We start from the raw sequence: 19,973 nt of genomic DNA, 5'->3' as shown, positions 1-19,973 counted from the left end.
CTTCAGTCCCGCAAAAGATCACAAAAAAATACCAAACCCTTCCCAACCCAAGATGGAAATTTTCGATAATGCTTGTCCGACCGTTGACGGAAAATTTAAGTCATTTTCTAAAGCTAAGTCCAGATCGTCGTGATCACCACGATCATGGGGTTAATGCTCCTCCAGTCTGCGTCGGTATCCGAGGCAGACCAGTAGCATCCGATAGCGCTGTCCCTGCAGCTGTGATTGCTCTGACAGCCTGTCAGAGTGAGTACGTGCTGCAGGGAATCCTGATCCGCCTCCCTGCTCTTCCGTGTTAAGTGTGAAGTGCAGGAAGTTGCATCAGCAGTGATCTGCTTCTCCCTGTGTAAAAAAAATGTTTCAGTTAAATCGGGGCAGGGAAAAAAAATTAACCCCTTCCCTGCCAATTGATCTGATTTTTTTTTTTAACCCCTGAGGGTAAACTTTTTTCTTTTTTTTTTTTTAACCATCAGCTGTAATATGTATTTAATTATTTTTTTTTAATAATATATTTATATGATATATTTAGCTAGCTGGGGTGCGGGGAAGATAGTGGGGAATTAGGGAATTAGATGTTAGGCTAGCTAGGGGTTAGCAGTAAAAAAAAGAGTTTTTAAAAAAGGTTTTAAAAAAGTTTTAAAAAATGTAAAAAGTAAAAAAAAGTATTAATAACTTTTTAAAAAATAAATAAAAAAAATACCACCTCATTTACCCAGTCCTAATAAAAATTAACTCCTTCCCTACCAGTTGATCACTGTAATCAACTTTTTTTAACCCCTGAGGGTTAACTTTTATTTTTTTTAACCCTCATTTTAAAAAATGGTATGCCCTTATGGGGTAGTTGGAATTTGTAACCTGCTAAAATACTCCAAAATGGGACATGGACACAGCGTAAAAATTTGAAAAAAAGTTTGAAAAAAAATGGAATGATTTTGTCTCAAATGTGCCCCTTCAACGTCCACATATACCTGTTAAAGGTACATACAGGGGTATTACTGTACTCAGACGACATAGTTGAGCTACCTGTGACGTATTATACAACCGAAGCGCACATAAGGTTTGCCAAATATTCTGTGCAATCTCACTTTGTGTGTCAAAAAGACAGAAAAAATGCTTACTACCACTGCACTTGGTATAAGCCAGCGGAAAAATGATCCCATGCAAAGGTTCAAAATATGCCTTTTCAAATACCTTTGGGTGTCTTCTTTAAGAAATGGTATGGCTTTATGGTGTAGTTGTAATATGTCGCCTGCTTAAGTTCTCCAAAGTATAACACAGACCCATCAACACCATCTATGAAAATTCACACTTAAAACCTTTTACAGCACTGTAATTTCACAAAATAGTGTACACTGTAACTTCACAAAATAGTGTAATAGTGTACATGTACATACATTGGGCATATTGTTTTACTCTGAAGATGTAACTGAGCATAATTTGGGGGATTTTATGATAGTGGTACATATCAAGTGTAAGAAATACCTGGCAAAAATGCAATATGTATGTAAAAAAATTTAATTATTTTACTCACTCAAACATTGACATAAATTGGTGAAAAAATGGTGACAAGTTAAGGCACAATATACACCATATAAGATACCCAGGGTGTCTGCTTTATCAAATGGAAGCCCTTTGTGGGGTTATTTAAACAGCCAAATAGCTATAATGCCACAAAATGAGATATAGGCCCATCATATCCATCTATGAAAATTCTAACTATAGAAACTGAAATAGCCTGGTCTCTTATATAGCATTGACGCTTCACAGAATAGTGGCAAGGGCATACAATGGGGGAATTGTTGTACTCAGCAGATGTAGCTGAACACAATATGGGGTTCTGTACAGGAATAGCACACACCACCAGGTTTACGCAATACACATTACAAAAGTGTGTATGGCAAAAAAGAGAAAAAACACAATTTTACTCTAATATTTAGCAGAGGTTGGCGATAAAATGGCAAAGTAAAAAGTGTCACAATAACCTTAGGTAATAGCCTGTGATGTCTACTTTAGATAAATATATACTTTTGTGTAGCAATTTGGTTTTTTGTGGTGGCTACTAAACTTACAAGACAAACATACCAACTTCTAAAATTGTTTCACATTGAAATTTTATTTTAGTCCTTGTACTTTGTGACCTGTAACTTTCAAAATAAGATGAAATCCTATACATATGATGCACTCTATAAATCAAGACACATAAATGATTTTTTTTTTAAATTACTTTCCCTAAGCTGGACATTTTACGCATACGTTATTATTGCATAAACTGTGAAAAAAATAAACTGTTTTTGATCCTATTTTTTTGCTTTTTTTTATAGCTAATGAGAATTTTAATTAAAGCCCTTTTTGTCCTCTAAAATACAGTGTATAATATGTGTTGGTGCAATAAATGATGCAATGATGAGAGAGGCAAATTGCAGTTGAACACAAACAGCAAAAAATTAAATAATTGCTTGTGTCCTTAAAGGTAATACAATCTTCTGAAGCTGTGTCCTTAAGGAGTTAATTCCCAACAATACTATTAAAAAAAATAACATCAAAAACAAAAACAAAAAACTAAAAAACTGAAACCCCACCATAAAAAAAAAATAAATCCACTTAAGTCCCAGAGTGCATTGCGCAGAATGAGCTGTGAAGGCGGGAAAAACATAGATAACGGCTTTGCCACATTTTGAAATCTTAGTACAACGATATGATCGGTTAGCTTGTAAATCAACCAATTGGAGCACCCTCACAGGCAAGTCTCACTTCACTCAAGACTTTCCATGGGAAGCAATCTCTCTAAAACTCAACTTTATCATGGGGGCAGGGGAGGCACCAGGGCACTCATAGAGCTATAAACACCACTGCAAGCTGTATTAGTTATGGTGCCTGGACTGTTCCTTTAACTTTTCCTAAAATCCTTTCATAGCTTTCACCTAGGTAAAAGTAATTTACACTTACGTAATTAATACTTAGCTATATTGATAGTCAAGAGAAGCTGTTCTAAGCCCATAAGTAATCATCTTTTTCCCTTGGAAATAGGCTCCAAAATGGAAACTAAAACCCAATGTACATATATTAGTCTCTTATTTTGTACCACATAATAAGTGGTTAATAAATCAGTGACAAAATGTGGATAACATTTAGCATGACATTTTATAAAACATAAGATTAGTTTATTGTATGAATACAATGAATGTCCACTGTGACAAAATTTTCAATAACAGTTTGACAGTTTGCCTTTTATATGAAAATAAATAAATAAATATCTATATATATGTGTGTAGCAAACTATGTTAAATGATATATGTATGTCCCAAGTGTCCCTATTTAAGATAAAAATATATATAGAATATAGTATATATTGAGCAACATAGACTTGTCAGCTATTAGGAATATACCGATGTTAACACAAAATGTATAGAATGCATATAGACAATTGTATATAAAACGAATACAATAAATAAAATCACAGTCACAGAGATAATAAAGAGCAACATTTTATTTTCCATTGCTGCATTCCATTGGTAGCAAAAGTACATAGATAGACTGAGACACATTATATCCCGTTGACATCTTAGAAGATGAATGAGAGTTGTCTTCAAGGAGCAATCCTTACATACACTCACACTTGCAGATATTATTTTAACTCCTTGTATTCCAGAGGGTTAACTGCATTCCAATACTCAATGGTTGAAAAATAAAATGTGTCTTTCTGTTGATGCTCCCATTTTCCTTTAGACACTCACCTAGACTCCACTCCTTCAAAACATCATTAAAAACTCACTTTTTCCCCAAAAGCGTAACTGTTAATGGCTAAAAAAAAACCCTCACTAAGTCTTCACTGAATACTATTCTACCAATCTACTTCCCTAATACTATCCTTACCTTTTGAGTCACTTTACCCCAATGCCTCTAGCATGTAAGCTCATTGAGCAGGGCCCTCAACCCCTCTGTTTCTGTGCGTCCAACTGGTTACAATTACGTGTCTGGTTACAATTACGTGTCTGTTAGTATTATTATTATTGTATTATTTATATACCACCACCCATTGTACAGCGCTACGGAATTTGCTGGCGCTTGATAAATAAAACAATAATAATAATATTAATTATAACGGATATGCTTATCTATTATGAAGGAATATAATCCACAGTCAAAAACAGATATGGTGTCCACGTGCAAATGCCACCATAGACAAGTGGGTTTTAAATAAAGAAAACTGGGGATTTTTTTTTTCTTTCTTTAACTGCCTAATTTTCAGGTGGTGATTCTTTTTATAAAAGTTGTTATGTGATATACAAGAGTGCCATCTTGTGTTCACATAGAGAAATAGATGTCAAGAGTACAATACCTTCGTTAACCTCTTCACTGCCTAGCACGTTTTGTTTAAAAAAAATATTAGCATTACATGTATTTGAAGCAAATGATGCATAGTTTGCATATAAACATATCAAAGCAGAGCTATTTGGTGTATATATTGTTTTGCAGACAAACATAAAAATTAAAATAATGCAAATTTACACTTTTTTTTTTTTTTTACTATCGTTCATCCTTTAAAAAACATTTGGAAAATTCAAAGCTTTAGAATGTTTACAGGGACCTTTAATTTGCAATATTTCACACAGGGTCTGTGATTTTCCATTCAACAAACACTGAGACGTACAAAATAGAAATCTTAGACCCAAAGCATCCACAACTAATATGTGACAAAAAATACAACACCCCCTCCCACTCCAAACAAAGTAGTGGTACGAGCAAAACTTGCCAAACACTAATTCATAGAAAATTAAAAATATACTTTTTGACCTCACCTGCGTACACAACAAAAATCATGTTTCCACAATTCTCCCAGAATGCTCTTCTAGGTATGTAAATGATCACAGACAGGCATCATGTGTTAGACTTCAGAAACATTTTTTACAAAAAAACCTTTTCATATACTTACTTATGTTTTATCTTTTTTCATATACATCCACACTAGTTTCACAGGACGTTTTGGAATTCTTACACTACGAATAGATTTGTGCAGGGTATACGTAAATGTTACTAAAAAGACAGTGGTACAGATTTCTATGCAGAGTAGGACAAGATAGGAAGCAAATAAAATTTTGCAGTGATGTAAATTTTGTCCTGAAAACATATCCCAGGCTTCAAATTTTGCTGCAAGTGATGTGAAGTTTGTAGTATTCTCGTCTTCACTGTATGACAAGGTAGTTCCTGTGGATAAAAATGAAATTGTAGGCCACAACATGGTTGCCACTGAAGGGACAGTACTCAACAGGCTTTTACTAATTTCTGTTGACACAGATTTCACCATAAGCATTGTTGATGCATATATAGTTGTTGTTTGGGAGGTAGTGTCTGTAGGTGTCATTGTGGGTGTACTCCCCAATGTAGTAAATACGGTGGTTTGTTGCCAAGGAGAAGTCATGTTGGATACTGTTGTTTGTGCTTCACTGGTTCCTAGTGATGTATATGGAACTGTTGTAGACTCTTCAGTTGTTATGCCTTGTGTTGTCATTGTAGTTTGTAGCATGCTTGTAGTTTCTAAAGTTGTTGTATCAATTTGAGTGCTTGATGTCTCCATGGCTGTGCTGGTCTGTACAGATGTTGTAGCCTCTATTGTAGTAGTGTGCATTAAAGTAGTTATTTCATATGTTGTGGTTTCTATGGGTGTCGTTGACAGTGTTGTTGTAGTTTGTAGTAAAGTGGTTATGTCAGACATAGTGGTTTCAATTGTTGTCGAGGTCTTTACAGGTGTTGTAGGCTCCGGTGTTGTTGATGGTATTAAAGTGGTTATATCCGACGTGGTGATTTCAATTGTGGTGGAGGCTCTTACAGGTGTTGTAGACTCTGTTGTTGTTGTTGATGGTATTAAAGTGGTTATATCCGGCGTGGTGATTTCAATTGTGGTGGAGGCTCTTATAGGTGTTGTAGACTCTGTTGTTGTTGATGGTATTAAAGTGGTTATATCTGGCGTGGTGATTTCAATTGTGGTGGAGGCTCTTACACGTGTTGTAGACTCTGTTGTTGTTGATGGTATTAAAGTGGTTATTTCAGGTGTTGTGGTCCCAAGGGCTGTGGTCTCCACAGTTGTTATCATAGGAGTGGTAGTTTTTGCCAAAGTTGTGGCAAGTACTGTAGACAAAATAGTTGTTAATTGTTGTGTTGTAACTTCTGTCGTTTGTGGATGTGTAGTTGTAATGTCTTTGGTTGTGGTCAGTGGACGTGTTGACACTGAATCAGTTGTGATTTCCAAAGTAGTGGGTAACAAGGTTGTGGTTTCAAAAGGTGTTGTTATATGTGCAGTACTTTTGACTTGAATAGTAGTTGGGTAAGTAGTTGGATAGCGCGTAGTGATCAACTTGCTGGTTGTTGGAATCTTTATAGTGGGAACAGTTGTTATAAAACTAGTTGTAGCTTGAGTAGTTAGACAAACTAATTGATCCTTCCCCAGTGAAGTGATAGTTTGTCCTTTGAGGTGATTTGGATTTTCACATACTAATTTATCTGCATCTTTTGCCATTTTTTTCTTGCTCTTTATCCAATTAAACAGACTTTCAAGGTGGCAATCACATATCCAAGGATTATCCTTTAAGTAAACTCCAGTTATAGGTGTAACGAATGAGCCCAAAAGTCCTGAAGGTAGGTTTGTTAATTGATTTCTTCCAAGTCTAATAGTCTTCAACTTGGGCATCATGGAAAAAATATCATTATCTAAGGATGAAAGTAAATTATTTTCTAAATTCAAGTCAACTAATTTTTCAAGACCCGAAAACATCTCCTTTTTAAGAGTGTGTATTTTGTTTGAAGAAATAATGAGTTTTGTTAAGGATTTCATGTTCTTAAACACACCAGTTGGAAGAGTGGTTAGAGTGTTCTGGCTCAAATCAAATTCAGAAAGAAGGGGCATGTTATCCGTAAGTTGATCCGGGAGCTTTTTGAGTTTATTACCACTAAGTTTAAGCTGCTTAATTTTGTTCAATCCAAAAAATGGCTCATTTGGAAGTTCTTCTATGTTGTTCCCATCCATATGGAGTTTTTCAAGATTCAAGGATTTGGCCAGAAAATCTTTGGGCCAATGGTTTATTTTGTTGTTTGAGACACTGAACTCAGTCAATGCTGGGTTATTGTCCAATAAATTTTCTGGAAGATCACTCAGTTCATTCTCGTAGAGGCGAAGGATTTTCAGTTTTGGCAGGTTACTAAACTCATGCTTTTGTAAAGAAGATACTTTATTTTTGGCAAGGTGTAATACCGTTAAATTAGCAAGTGAATCAAACAGGCCTGACGGCAATGTAGGAAGCTGATTAACATTCAAATATAGCTCTTCCAAATTTCCTAGATCATCAAAAATTCCCTTTTCTACTTGATTTATTTTATTGTTTTTAAGGACAAGTTTTTTCAAACTACTTAAGTTGTTGAAGATTCCAAATTTTAGATCCTCCAGTTTCTCATGACCTGAAATCTCCAATTCAACTAGTTTTCTAAGGTTATCAAAGGCTCCAGGCTCAACTGTTTGAATCATATTAAAAATAAAAAATATTCGTTCCAAATGAGGCATGTACTTAAAGGCATCCTTTCTGATAGTTGATATTGCAGTCTGTACAAAAAAAATCTCTTTTATATTTGGCTGTACAGACTTGGGTATGTCAGTCACTGTTTTGTCTGCGTAGACATCCTGGTAATCTTTGGGACAATCATATTCATTCTCACATGGTTTGGCAGAATTTGTCACACTAATTAAGACCAAAAGCAATAAGCAGCACAGTAACATTTTTTCTAAAGAAAAAAAAAAAAGAATATAAACATGTTTAGAAAAATGTGAAAACATGTAAACCACACACATACACCATAATGATCAGATAGACCTGTATTTCAATTACTAAATAAACATGAAGAAAGAAGAAAGGAATGAACAGAACGACCACCATACACAAAAATGTATGAGGGTGGGGGACTTCTCATCCAATGGTCTATACCCCTTAGGTAGTAGTACTCACAAGGAAAGGGGGAGAGCACAAACATAAAACAAAAAAATATACTAAGGAAATATACAATGGGGAAAAAGACGTTGGTATTGAAACCTTTAATAGAACAACATCTATAGATAGTAATAAAATTGGCTCCACAGGTAGCCAGAAGGCAATGCACCTAATGAGGTATGTATGTAAGTGAGATAGAGACTCACAGGTGCTGAGTAAGTGAGGTAAGTGCTCACAAGTGCTAACTAGAACACGTGCAGTAAGTAGATGTTAGAGACCAGTAGGTAGAAAGGTCACTATAGAAATGCATACAAATATGTCATTCTTAAACATAGTAATATTACCAGGAACCTGGCCAAGAGGGCTGAGGGTTATGGTAAATAGGGATATAGTGTAAGCCCTAGTAGGTAAGGTACCCCTGGAGAGGGTAGAATAGTTATTAGCACAGGCTACAGTGCTAGTGTGGAAAAAGGCAGTGAGTCCAAATGGCTAATTGAGAAAGTACAAACGTGCCCCACGGGGCGTAAAAGTGTAACTTATTGCCAAAAACAAAACCTCAAGGTCACGCCAGACCAACACCTTGCGTAGCCCTAAACTTGCTAACTATCTCCCTTAAAACCAGGGAACCAGAGAACACTACCTGCTGCTTCAAGGCAGCCTCAAGGCTATCCCTAACAATACACCCCACTCGCCCAAGGCATTCCTAGGTAGTCATAGAGCGGACTGCTAATGTTCTAGAGTCATAGAAAGAAAAATAAAAGTGACCAAAGTGAATCAAAAAAATAAACAAAACGAAATGAGACAGGAATGCATCGGCATTCTGTAATGCTCGACGCGCGTTTCGGCGTATGGATACGCCTTTGTCAAGAGCTGACATGTGTAACTTTTACCCCCTTCAGGACGGAGTCAATAGTGCACGTTCTGATCAAAACAAAACGTAAACAAAAACTGGAATTTGCGCTACATGTCTGTTCACCCGTATTTTCCCCTCTTTCAAATTATATGCACCCACACTTATTATATATCATTTTGTTCAGGAGAAACAGGGCTTTAATTTATCATGAACTATTCATATATGGAACATAATTTATTATGAATAAAATGTAAAATAAATGTGAGAAAATAAGATTTTTTTTTACATTTGCATTTCCGTCTGACATTTTTTTTTTTTTTTTTTAATTCTTTATTTTTGGTGCAGGTTTGCAGGCAAAAATATACACCGTTTTTAAGACTTTTGAAACATATGTTACATTTAAGTCGGTACATAGTTAAACATTGTGCATATAATCAGTCAACGTGGTATGTTGCACTTTTTGTAGGTTTTGGTGGTCTGTCAGGTTGTATCGATATGGGTGCTATGTGGGTATGACCCCCCGCTATGCATGCGATCGAGTGGATAACGTGCCGTTGAGGTGTATGTGTATTGAGGCTCCATGTAGTTTTGCAAGGGGGTTGGTAGTCGTGTTACTGGTGGAGCTGGTCCGTGAGCTGGTTGCTATTGATTCGTCATCTTCTATGTGAGTCCCTTTAGTTTCCAGTCAGTCCCTCTCTGGCGTGTCGGGTAGTAAGGGGGGGGGGGGGGGGAAGTGTCCTGAGCTTTGTGTGTGCGTTGTGTGTGTGTCCTTGGGGTTGGTCGGTTGTATTAGGTGCCTATTTGAGTGTATTTTTGGATGTCTGAAATTAAGTATAAAGTGTGGAACTTAAAACGTAAAACATTAAACATTTAGTAGCTTTAAGCTAATAGAGTTCTCAAGAATGTCTCTGCGGCTTGGGTTATTAGGGTACGCTGGTCTATTCAAGTTTTTGGTCTTCCAGTTCTCCTGTGTTCAGTGGTGGATGTGTCTGAGTCAGTGTCCGTGAGGAGCTGCATGTCCAGTGGTCCTTGGACTGGGCTCTGCTGCGGTTGTATGTCCAGGGCTGTTAGGTGCGCAGGAGTGTCCGCTGGGTCTGTGGCTTTATAATATTTCTCTCCCTTGGTGATCCATATAGTTTGCGGTGTCGCCCATCTGTACGTCAGGCCTGCCTTCTGCAGAGCTTGTGTGAGGGGTTGCATGGCTTTGCGCCACTGTAGTGTGGCTCTACTGAGATCTTGAAAAAAGGATATTTTACAGTTCTCAAAGCCGTATGGTGACTTTCCTTTCATCGCCGCTAACAGGGCTAATTTGTTGGACATCGTTTGGCACCTGAGGATGATGTCTCTCGGCGCGGTTGCAGGAGCCTTGGGGGATTTTGCTATTCGGTACGCCCCATCAAAGGAGAAGTATTTAGCCTCTTTGGCTGGGAGTAGTGATGCCACTAACCTTCTTATGAAGTGCGGTAGCTCCTCCAGGGGTATGTTTTCTGCTATTCCCCTTAGCTTTATGTTCTTCCTCCTGCTCCTGTCGTCGAGTATTAACAGGTGTCTGTTCGTTTCTGCTTGTTGAGTCTGTATGTGTTGCACCCTGTCGCTCAATTCTTTAAGTCCTTTTTGCAGGTCTGTCACATTGTGCTCAGTGGCTTGTGTGCGGCCCTGGACTGACTGTACCTCCATTTTGAGGGCCTCCAGATCTGCCTCCCACATCCTTCTGAGGTTATTTTGGAGACCGGTTAACATTTCTTGCAGCTCCCGTTTGGTCGCCGGTGAGTCCGCGTTTTCCGGGCTAGGAGTACCCTTGTCCGACACGGTAGGGCTTTTCTGTGTGGTCTTGCTAGCTGTCCGTACCGGTGAGAGGGGGTGCTCCCGGGCAGGTGAGGGCTCCCGTAATAACGGGGTTTTTACTAATGCCGGTTGCTGCAGCATGTAGCTGATGTCGTGTTGCGGCTTGGCTGCGGGCGCAGTTTGTCTTTGGGATTTTCTCCCCATGTCGCCCGTTAGCAGGTTCAGGTAGTCGGGATCGGGGTCGTCCCAGTCTAGGTCTAGTGGGCCTCCGAAGACTGCTGGAGTGTGCCGGATGGCGCGGTAGGCCTTGGTGCTGCGGGTCTGGATTTTCTTGCCCGGGGTATGTAAAAAAGGCATCGGCGGAATCAGGGTGGCGTGCTGTGGCAATATTTGTCACTCTTTCGTCGAGTTTCCCCAGGATGGTGGAGATATTAGCTGGATTCTATGAATCAGCGCACGGAGCTCAGAAAATGGCGTCTAGTCGGTTGTGCTGTCAGGCTCCGCCTCCGTCTGACATTTTAACTGTGAATGTCATAATACTGTTTTACTGCGAGAAAAATGCACATATTTGTAATCAGCGATGTGTCACGAGTAAAACAGTACCCCCCATTAACAGGTTTTATGTTGTTTTGGAAAGTTACAGGGTCAAATATAGAACATTACATTTTCAAATTGAAATTTTCCAGATTAGTAATGTTACCTTTGAGACGGTGTGGTAGCCAGGAATGAGAATTACCCCCATAATGGCATAGCATTTTAAAAAGTAGACAAGCCAAGGTATTGAAAGTGGGGTATGTTTAGTCTTTTTTAGTAGCCACTTAGTCACAAACACTGTCCAAAGTTAGCGTTCATATTTGTTTTTGTGTGAAAAAAGCAAAAAACTAATATTTGGCCAGTGTTTGTGACTAAGTGGCTACTAAGAAAGACTGGACATACCCCACTTGCAATACCTCTGGTTGTCTACTTTTGCAAATGGTATGCCATCATGGGGGTAATTCTCATTCCTGGGCTACCATACGCTCTCAAAGGCAACATAACCAATCTGGCAAATTTCAATGTGAAATAAATGAAATGCAAGCCTTATATGTGACTCTCTAACTTTCCAAAACACCATAAAACCTGTACATGGGGGTACTGTTATTCTTGGGAGACTTCACTAAACACAAATATTAGTGTTTTAAAACAGTAAAACATATTACAACAATAATATAGACCATAAAAGTGCCGTTTACGCGTAAAAAATGTGAAAACCGTCACTTTTACTTAAAATATCATTGTTGTAATACAATTTACCAGTTTGAAACACTAATATTTGAGTTCAGCGAAGTCTCCCGAGTAAAACAGTACCCCTATGTACAGGTTTTATGGTGTCTTGGAGAATTAAAGGGTCAAATATAGTGCTTGCGAATTAAATTCTCTGCACTTTCTCCCTGTGTTGTCAGGCATGTCAATCAAATTTTAATTAATCAAATCACAGAATTACGTTAAAAGATTATTTAAATATACACGTAGAATTTTAATATATATGCATTTATAGGTATTTAAATTCTACGTGTATACTAATGTAATCTTTTATGTAATTATATGTATTTATCTATATATATATATTTGCGGTTATTTGTATTTTATATATAGATAGATATATATAGAATGTCATTCTATTTTGTTACCGATATATATATATTAATAACAAAATACAGTTAGAATGAAATTACATATGCATATATAATTTATATTAAATTTTGTTTCAATATTTTATTTATTTATTTTATTATTTTATTTATTTATTATTTTAATTATACGTATTTATATATAATATATATATGTACATCTATTATATATATAATATATATACATATTATATATATGTAACGTCATTCTAAGTGTATTTTAATATTAATATATATACTTATATTTAATTTAATTTTACACGTCTAATATATTATTTTTTACTTTCCCACCAGCAGGGGGACTGTCTGATATTTCAAAAAGTCCCCCTGCTTGCAGATCCACAGCCAGCTATAGGGGGCCATGTGATCGCTCTTTGAGAGCGATCACATGGCCCCCGGGGGCCTCATTTGCCGGAGGAGTGCTGCCTGGGCTGTCAGGCAGCCCCCCAGAAGAGGATCGCGGCGGAGGTGAGTACACCTCTTCTTCTGGGGGCTTAAGCCGTTACGACGTACCATGCCGTCGCAACCGCTTTAAAGCCCATTTAATGCGGGACGGCATGGTACGTCGTAACGGCGTTAAGGGGTTAATAACGTATGAAAATGGTAATTGTATAAAAAAGATCCTCTAAAATATACAGGTGTTATTGTGTCAATGGCTAAGCAAAACAGGTGTGTTTAATTCCTTAAGGATGTTTTATGTTTGTCACCTGGTTTTTGAAGACGTATTTCCAGCATGGAAAGCCTGGTTATTATAATACAAATTAAGATTACAGAAAAGGATGAAATTTAGATTAATAACCAATATAAGCCTCAATTTAATATATTTGGAAAAGCTCTTTCAACGATCAGTGACACAAGTCACTAACAAAGTATATGGTGGGAATAGTTGTAGATAAATCATGTATTATTTCTAACAGAATGTGATCATTTGAAGAGCTTATTCAAGAATATTAAATCAAGGCCATTTAGTCAAATTAAGAATCTCATTCATATTTCATCAATCTTCAATTCATACAGCATTTTCCATTACGTAATAAATATAGCTTATAAAAACATCATGGATATAGAAAAATAGGTAAATACAATGGGATGTTAAACTCTTCCATTTTAACACACATAGTTTTATTTTTACTTATGTGTTTTGAAGAAATAGATTTAATATTGTTCCATTATAATCTGAATTACCTAACATCTTCAAAGTGTAATTTCCATATAGGGGCTAAATATATCATAAGAACAAATTATATCATATTCTCTTTAGTATTACCACAATTGCAATTACAAATTTAATTATATGATCCCTTTAATGTATACTCCAATAGGCAATTGTTCTAGATCAGTGGTTTTCAGCCAGGTTGCTGTGGCACACTGCATCTAACACTTCCTCAAATTGTGCCATGACACTGGCATTAGGGCTGGAATCAGTTGAATGCAGTCCTTAAAAGCAAGTCAGCTACACATGTGCAATTTGTTTCGTTCCGAATGTAAATTCGGCCAAATTTTGGCAATTCGGACATTTGGATGCTTCCGAATGGCAGAATTACCAAAGTACCAAATTTACGAATTACCGAATTGCTGACGTGCCGAATTTCGGAAGTGCCGAAGTGCTTCAGATTTTTTAAAAGTGGCAAAACACGAGAAGGAGGGAAAATGATGTGAATGATGACAGGAATCTAGACCAATAAGCTAATTCCTGGCACTGGGAGCCCTATAGATGTGTAAGTGGTTGTGGTGGCAGTCCGAGCACCTAACCCTACTCCTACCCCTAACTTAACCCTAACCCTAGCCCTGGTCCTCAACTCAACATTGTTGGTAACTATAACCACCTTATATCTTGTGACTGTGGTGCCCTGCACTGTATTTTCACTTGTGTGCTATACAGTTTACTTTCACTTGGTTTTATTGGAGGGATTCAGGGAGTGTTTCCCATTTTGCAGTGGCTTGCCTGCACTATTTGCACCTTGACATTCTCATTTATCTGTTCTTTTTTGGTTAAAATTGGCATTTCATTAAAACGTAAAAGTTAATTTGGCTAAAAGTATTCATGTCTATCAAGTTGATTATAAGCTTATTTAGACCATACCGTACCCGTCTGTTGTACATGTCTTGTTAGAGTTAAATGTTTGCTTTTCCTATTGTACAGTGCTGGTGCTGTATAAATTATTGTAATTGAGCAATGCTTAAAGTAAATGTCATATTTCCGTTCTTTAGGATTAAACTTTGTAGTTCTAATACAAAACAATGAAGTGCTGTTGGTGCTAAGTAAATCACAAAAGAAAATTACCTGCGAGAAATTTCACTTATTTTCTCACACAACAAAATAGAAATAAAATAAATACTAAGGTGACAGCACACAACATTTTTACATATTATACCAAAAATTTTAAAGTATACAAATGGAATTACCTAACATTAAAACACAAAAGCACAAATAACAAAACTTATTTGGGATTTTGTTATTTAATTTTTGGAAATTCTGGTAACATGTAAATATTTTGTGTGCATTCACTTAAGCACGCAGATTATTTCTCCATTTTTCAAATGTCTGTTATTTTATTCTTTGAAGGACCAGAACAACTCAAGAATCAAAAAAATGTAAGGATACAATGAGTGTGATGTTATAATGTGCTGGTTTGGCCTCAAATGTAATGCATTGAGCCTGATAGAACATTTTCTATATAAAATAAATGAATTTCACAAAATTCAAATTTTAACCAATAAAGCAAATTGTGATTGCAATTAAGGTGATATACTCTTAGGAAAATCATCTGCACATGTTTATACACATTTACAACAAAGATCAGAATACTTACAAAGATGAAAAAAGAAAAACAAATTTAAAAAAATGTTTAAGGAAGGCCTACCTGTTTTTCCTTCAAAAGTATCTTGAATGGAACCAACATGTTTTAATTCACATGGGTGTTAGTCATTTGCAAAACCCATGAAGGATATACGCAGTCATGGAATATGCTGTCTCACTGTTTTTCTGTCCCACAGTTGAAATGACAACATTTTACTTTGACTGTGGCAAATAGATAAGAATGGAAACAACGCTCTGACTCTATCTAACAAGGTAATCTTCACAGCTAATACCCAGCTTCTACCGTGCATCCATCGCAGATTAAACTTTAATAAACATTAAAACGTTTTACAGAAAGAATGATAAAACCGGATGTGTTTGATTTAGCATAAAATATCGACTGATGTAAACTTTGATAACCGCGTGTATGTGTATACTCATTTTCCCACTAGATGGGGCCATTGTAGCAGTCATGCCTACTTGTGTTAAAAGAATAAACAAGTTCAAAAGATACACTAGGCTGGAGAGATGATGGCTTAAAAACATGAAAAAAAAATAAGTTGATAACTGAAGTTCCTGTCTCTAGTCATACCTCCATACCAAATCCTCAGAACTACTGACATCCTTGGAATCAGGAATATTTACTAGAATAGCATTGGATGTTCATTGAACCTTGGCAGAAACATGGCTTTATTCTTTTCCTCTACCATCTGCAAAGCTATCCTTAACATATGTGTTTTTGGAAAAATACCCAACTGTTTAACTTTAATTTGTAAACTTGTTTTGTTTTGTTTTTCCCTGCCGCCCTCCCATTTCCCTATTGTGCTGCCTCACTCTGACGGTGATTCCATTTTGCCTTGTAACTGACGGAAAGGTTGTAACACTGAGATAAAGTCCCTTAAAGCATCTGTCTCCCAGATTATTTTCTTAATGCATTTTTAACTTGGGAATTTACCCTTGAGACTTGACAATTATGGATTTGAAATAAGAATTTAATGACAACAGCACATTAACCCCTTAAGTACCAGAGATTGGCAGACTAAATTATATAAATACAGAAAAAGAAAAACAAAGGATCGGCGCTAATTAGCCAAACCAAAACAAATTGTACAGCGATACAGAATCTGATTAATAAAATAATAATAAAAAAAATTATAAGTCAAAGGCAGCACACCTAACGGATAGGGCTCCCTCACAAACCCCAGGATAGGAAAATACAGCAAAAAGAGAGGAAGCTTTCACCAATAAAATTGCAGTAAAATATATTCCCAATGGGAGATAGATACAAAAGATTAAAAACCAATAGTAAAAAAAAAAAAAAAAAAAGCTCAGAATAACCAATATACAAAAAAACAGAAGAAAACCCAATAGTGTAGTATAAAATGTGCAGCAGATAAGTTGGCGCAAAAAATTAAGATAAAATATAAATAGGTTTGCAGCACCCACAATATACCCAGGTAATAAGGTACAGAAACAATTACAAAACAGTATGTCTCTTTATGTCTATGTCTGTATGTCTCTGTATAACTGTCTGCATGTCTCTGTATGACTGTGTCTGTATGTATCTGTGTATGTGTAGATTGTGAGACTGTGTGTCGTTATATCTTTGTGACTGTGTGCCTCAATAACTATGTCTGTGTGCCTGTATGTTTGTATTGTTGTGCATATATGCATTTTTGTCGGTATATGTATTTCTATATGGGAGAAAGAGACACATAAAAGGGGCTAGTGGGGAAGTAAGAAATACACAAGAGGGGTTGTAAGTGACACACTAAACGTGGGATAAAATACACTAAGACACAAATGGCAAAAGGGAAAAGCCATTCAAGAGAGGGGATATGAAACACTAAAGGGGGTAGGAAATTCAAAAGGGTGGCTATGAGACACAGAGGTGAAGATGCATTTATTTTGTTGGGGGGAGCAGCAAAATACATATTGGCCGGTGTAGCCAAAAATCTTTGAACCTGCCCTGTGTGGCAGGTATACCTTCTTAATATGGTTGACCAGCTGCCCCCTGGCGTTGCATCATACCTTTGTAAAACATCACATTACATTTGGTTGTAGTTGCTAAAATGCATTATTCTTTTGATTGTCTTCTGTTGCCTTGAGATAATTAAAGTATTTCTGTTGTGTAGTTTATGCTTATTTCTGTTCTATTTTCCATTTTTTATTGCCAGGGTATTGACCATTCGTGATGCTGTGATGGATAGCTTGGAAAACATGTTACTCTTAGCATACTTACCATCATTTTCTTTTTCCAGCTGTTTTATATGGCAGCATCCCACTGTCTAGAGCAGGCATAGGCAACCTTCGGCACTCCAGATGTTTTGGACTACACCTCCCATAATGCTTTTTCAGCATGGGTGTAAGAGCATTATGGGGGATGTAGTCCACAACATCTGGAGTGCCGAAGGTTGCCTATCCCTGGTCTAGAGCATTATAGTTAGACTTCAGTACTTTCCACGGATTGTAATGTGACAGTGTCAGTGTTCTGTATCTTTCCTTGTATATTACACTGCACAGATTCTGAAAGAAAGGGACACCCCACACACCTTAACTACTACAGCACTTTGTAAGGAGTGGAACGATTTTAAAATAGTTTGACTTCGTACCCTTAGTGTTACTTCCTGCCTCCTCTAAAGCTCAGCAAGAGCCAGCACAGTAGCTTGCATATTGAGCACGCCTGAGGGAAGCCATGAGCACAGGGCTGGCATATTGGCTGAGAGTGTCAGCTTTTTGTTCTCAGCCTCCAGGATTTGCTAAATAAAGAAGCTTCCAGCTCTCACTAAACTGTGTTGCAGGCACGGAGGACCACCTGGAGGACAGCAGGCAACAAGTCAAAGCATTCTAAAATGGTATTACACCTTTCAAATCATACCCGATGATCAAATAAGTGGAATCAATATACTTTCTGATATAATTTATTCATTCAGTTTTAGTAGATATCTCTCAGTTACAATATTAACATGAGCTGATGCTACTTAATTAATGGTATTGATATAGGTTGCAAAATCTCTTGTACCTCCTGCTACTTACCTTTATTTACCTTTTTTAAATTCTCAATTCTTTAAAATACGTACGTTTGTAAAGATATTACAAAGATTAATTATAATTCAACAATGTGTTTCATAGAAACTAAACATTGATAAAAGTGTAGGAATTAAACTCACATTAAAACTAACATGGTGCAATTCCCATTCTGTCCACTAGATGGGTCAAGGGTCAAGGGAATGTGAACAAAACAATCTCTTTTTTTTTTTTTCAACACTAACTATTCCAATTTCTTTGTACTCTGTAAAGACCAATAGTTGATCCCTGAACACCCTCTTGACATTTACAACCTGCCTAGCGTAATCCGTTCAGTGCTGCTGCAGAGAGTACACCACTGAACTGAATAAATGCAAACAATTAATATTACTAAACAAAAAGGCTGTTCTGGTATATATAGGAGCCTGACAAAGAGGCCATCTCCATAAATGAATTGTACAAGGGTTTCTATGGTGTACTGCTGTATCATTTTCACACTATCTTCCCAATAATGAAAAAAACCTGAATTCTTGCTAAGCATACACTACAGTTAGTACAAGTATAAATAAGATATTGGAATGTTGGTTAATATAAGACTTGTACGCGGATGAAAAAATAGTTTCATACAAATACAAAACAAATATGGTGTGGCAATGAGTTAAATCTTAATTTTTAACTCTCTAATATATTTAAAAATTCCCAGATTTTACTAGTAACATGACGTAAAGTCATGATTTTATTAAAGACACGGAGGCTCATTTTATGCATAACTCTTTCTTTATTTCCTCAGCAGCAAAGATAGAGGAATATAAATATTATCAAACTGAAAGGAAAAAAATGTATAGGTACACAGGCAACCAATAGCATAACAGAGGAAGTGACTATATAAGGCCTGTGTCTCCCACAATCCTCCTCTTTCTTGCGAAAACCGAAGACCAGCTAAGACGAACAATATCCCACATGGTCAGAACAGGAAACGGAAGCACTCCAATAACTTCAAGCTAAAAGAGAGAGAGAAATATGGTAATAACCAAACTCAAATCTGTGTGCTTACCAGTCAAAACTGTTGGTCATTCACAGAACAGAACTGAAATCTGAAAATACAAAATATGATTAGTATCAAGCTATCATAAGTGGCATACGTAATTAACCACAAAAATGGACCAATATGCAACATACCTGAATAGTCCAAAACGCATCTCACTCGCAGACCCCACACCGGGAGGGTGGGAGGGAATAATACTCGTCTCCGTGTCTTTAATAAAATCATGACTTTACGTCATGTTACTAGTAAAATCTGGGAATTTTATTAAAGACACGGAGGCTCATATTATGCAAGTTCAAAGCTGTGCTACCACTTGAGATGCGATGTGCTCAATTGGTCTGAAATAGAAGTCCCTGAAGGTCGACTCTCGAGACCAGTCCACTGCGCGCATGATGTCCTTCAGACGGCAACCTACTGTAGATGCCTTCGAGGCCATAGCACCCCGTACAGAATGAGGCATAAAGATAGACGTGTCTATACCCGCTAGGGATAAAAGCCAACGAATCCAACGCGCTAGCGTCGGTGTCGAAACCGGCTGATGAGGTGCCTTAAAGGAAATGAATGGAGGATGTCGATCAGACGAACGAAACGTCCGTGTAGCATCCAGGTAAACCTTCAGACAATCCACCGGACAGAGTGCCGGGCATCCCGAGAATCTGGGATACACAAAGGATTTGGATGCCGACTTAGTCCTCCTAGATATGTTGAAAGTAACACCTTCAGGAGTAAACACAATGGCACCCCAGTCAAGGGCCCTGACATCGGAGACCCTCTTACAAGAGATCAAACAAAGCAGCATAACCAGCTTGGAGGATAACTG

General features: G+C 37.1%; 1 protein-coding gene across 1 annotated transcript; it reads right to left on the bottom strand.

The window, feature by feature from the left end:
- Positions 1-260: 260 nt before the first annotated feature.
- On the bottom strand, positions 261-15,260 carry LOC134586869 (platelet glycoprotein Ib alpha chain-like). Its single transcript, XM_063442767.1, has 3 exons — positions 15,146-15,260; positions 4,934-7,770; positions 261-342 (listed from the first exon to the last, which is right to left on the bottom strand). The coding sequence occupies exon 2, from the start codon at positions 7,763-7,765 to the stop codon at positions 4,934-4,936; it is 2,832 nt and encodes a 943-aa protein (XP_063298837.1). The 5' UTR covers positions 7,766-7,770; positions 15,146-15,260; the 3' UTR covers positions 261-342.
- Positions 15,261-19,973: the final 4,713 nt, after the last annotated feature.

The sequence above is a fragment of the Pelobates fuscus genome, chromosome 2 (genome assembly GCF_036172605.1).
Source record: "Pelobates fuscus isolate aPelFus1 chromosome 2, aPelFus1.pri, whole genome shotgun sequence".
NCBI lineage: Eukaryota > Metazoa > Chordata > Amphibia > Anura > Pelobatidae > Pelobates > Pelobates fuscus.
This window is presented reverse-complemented; position numbering and strand designations above follow the sequence as displayed.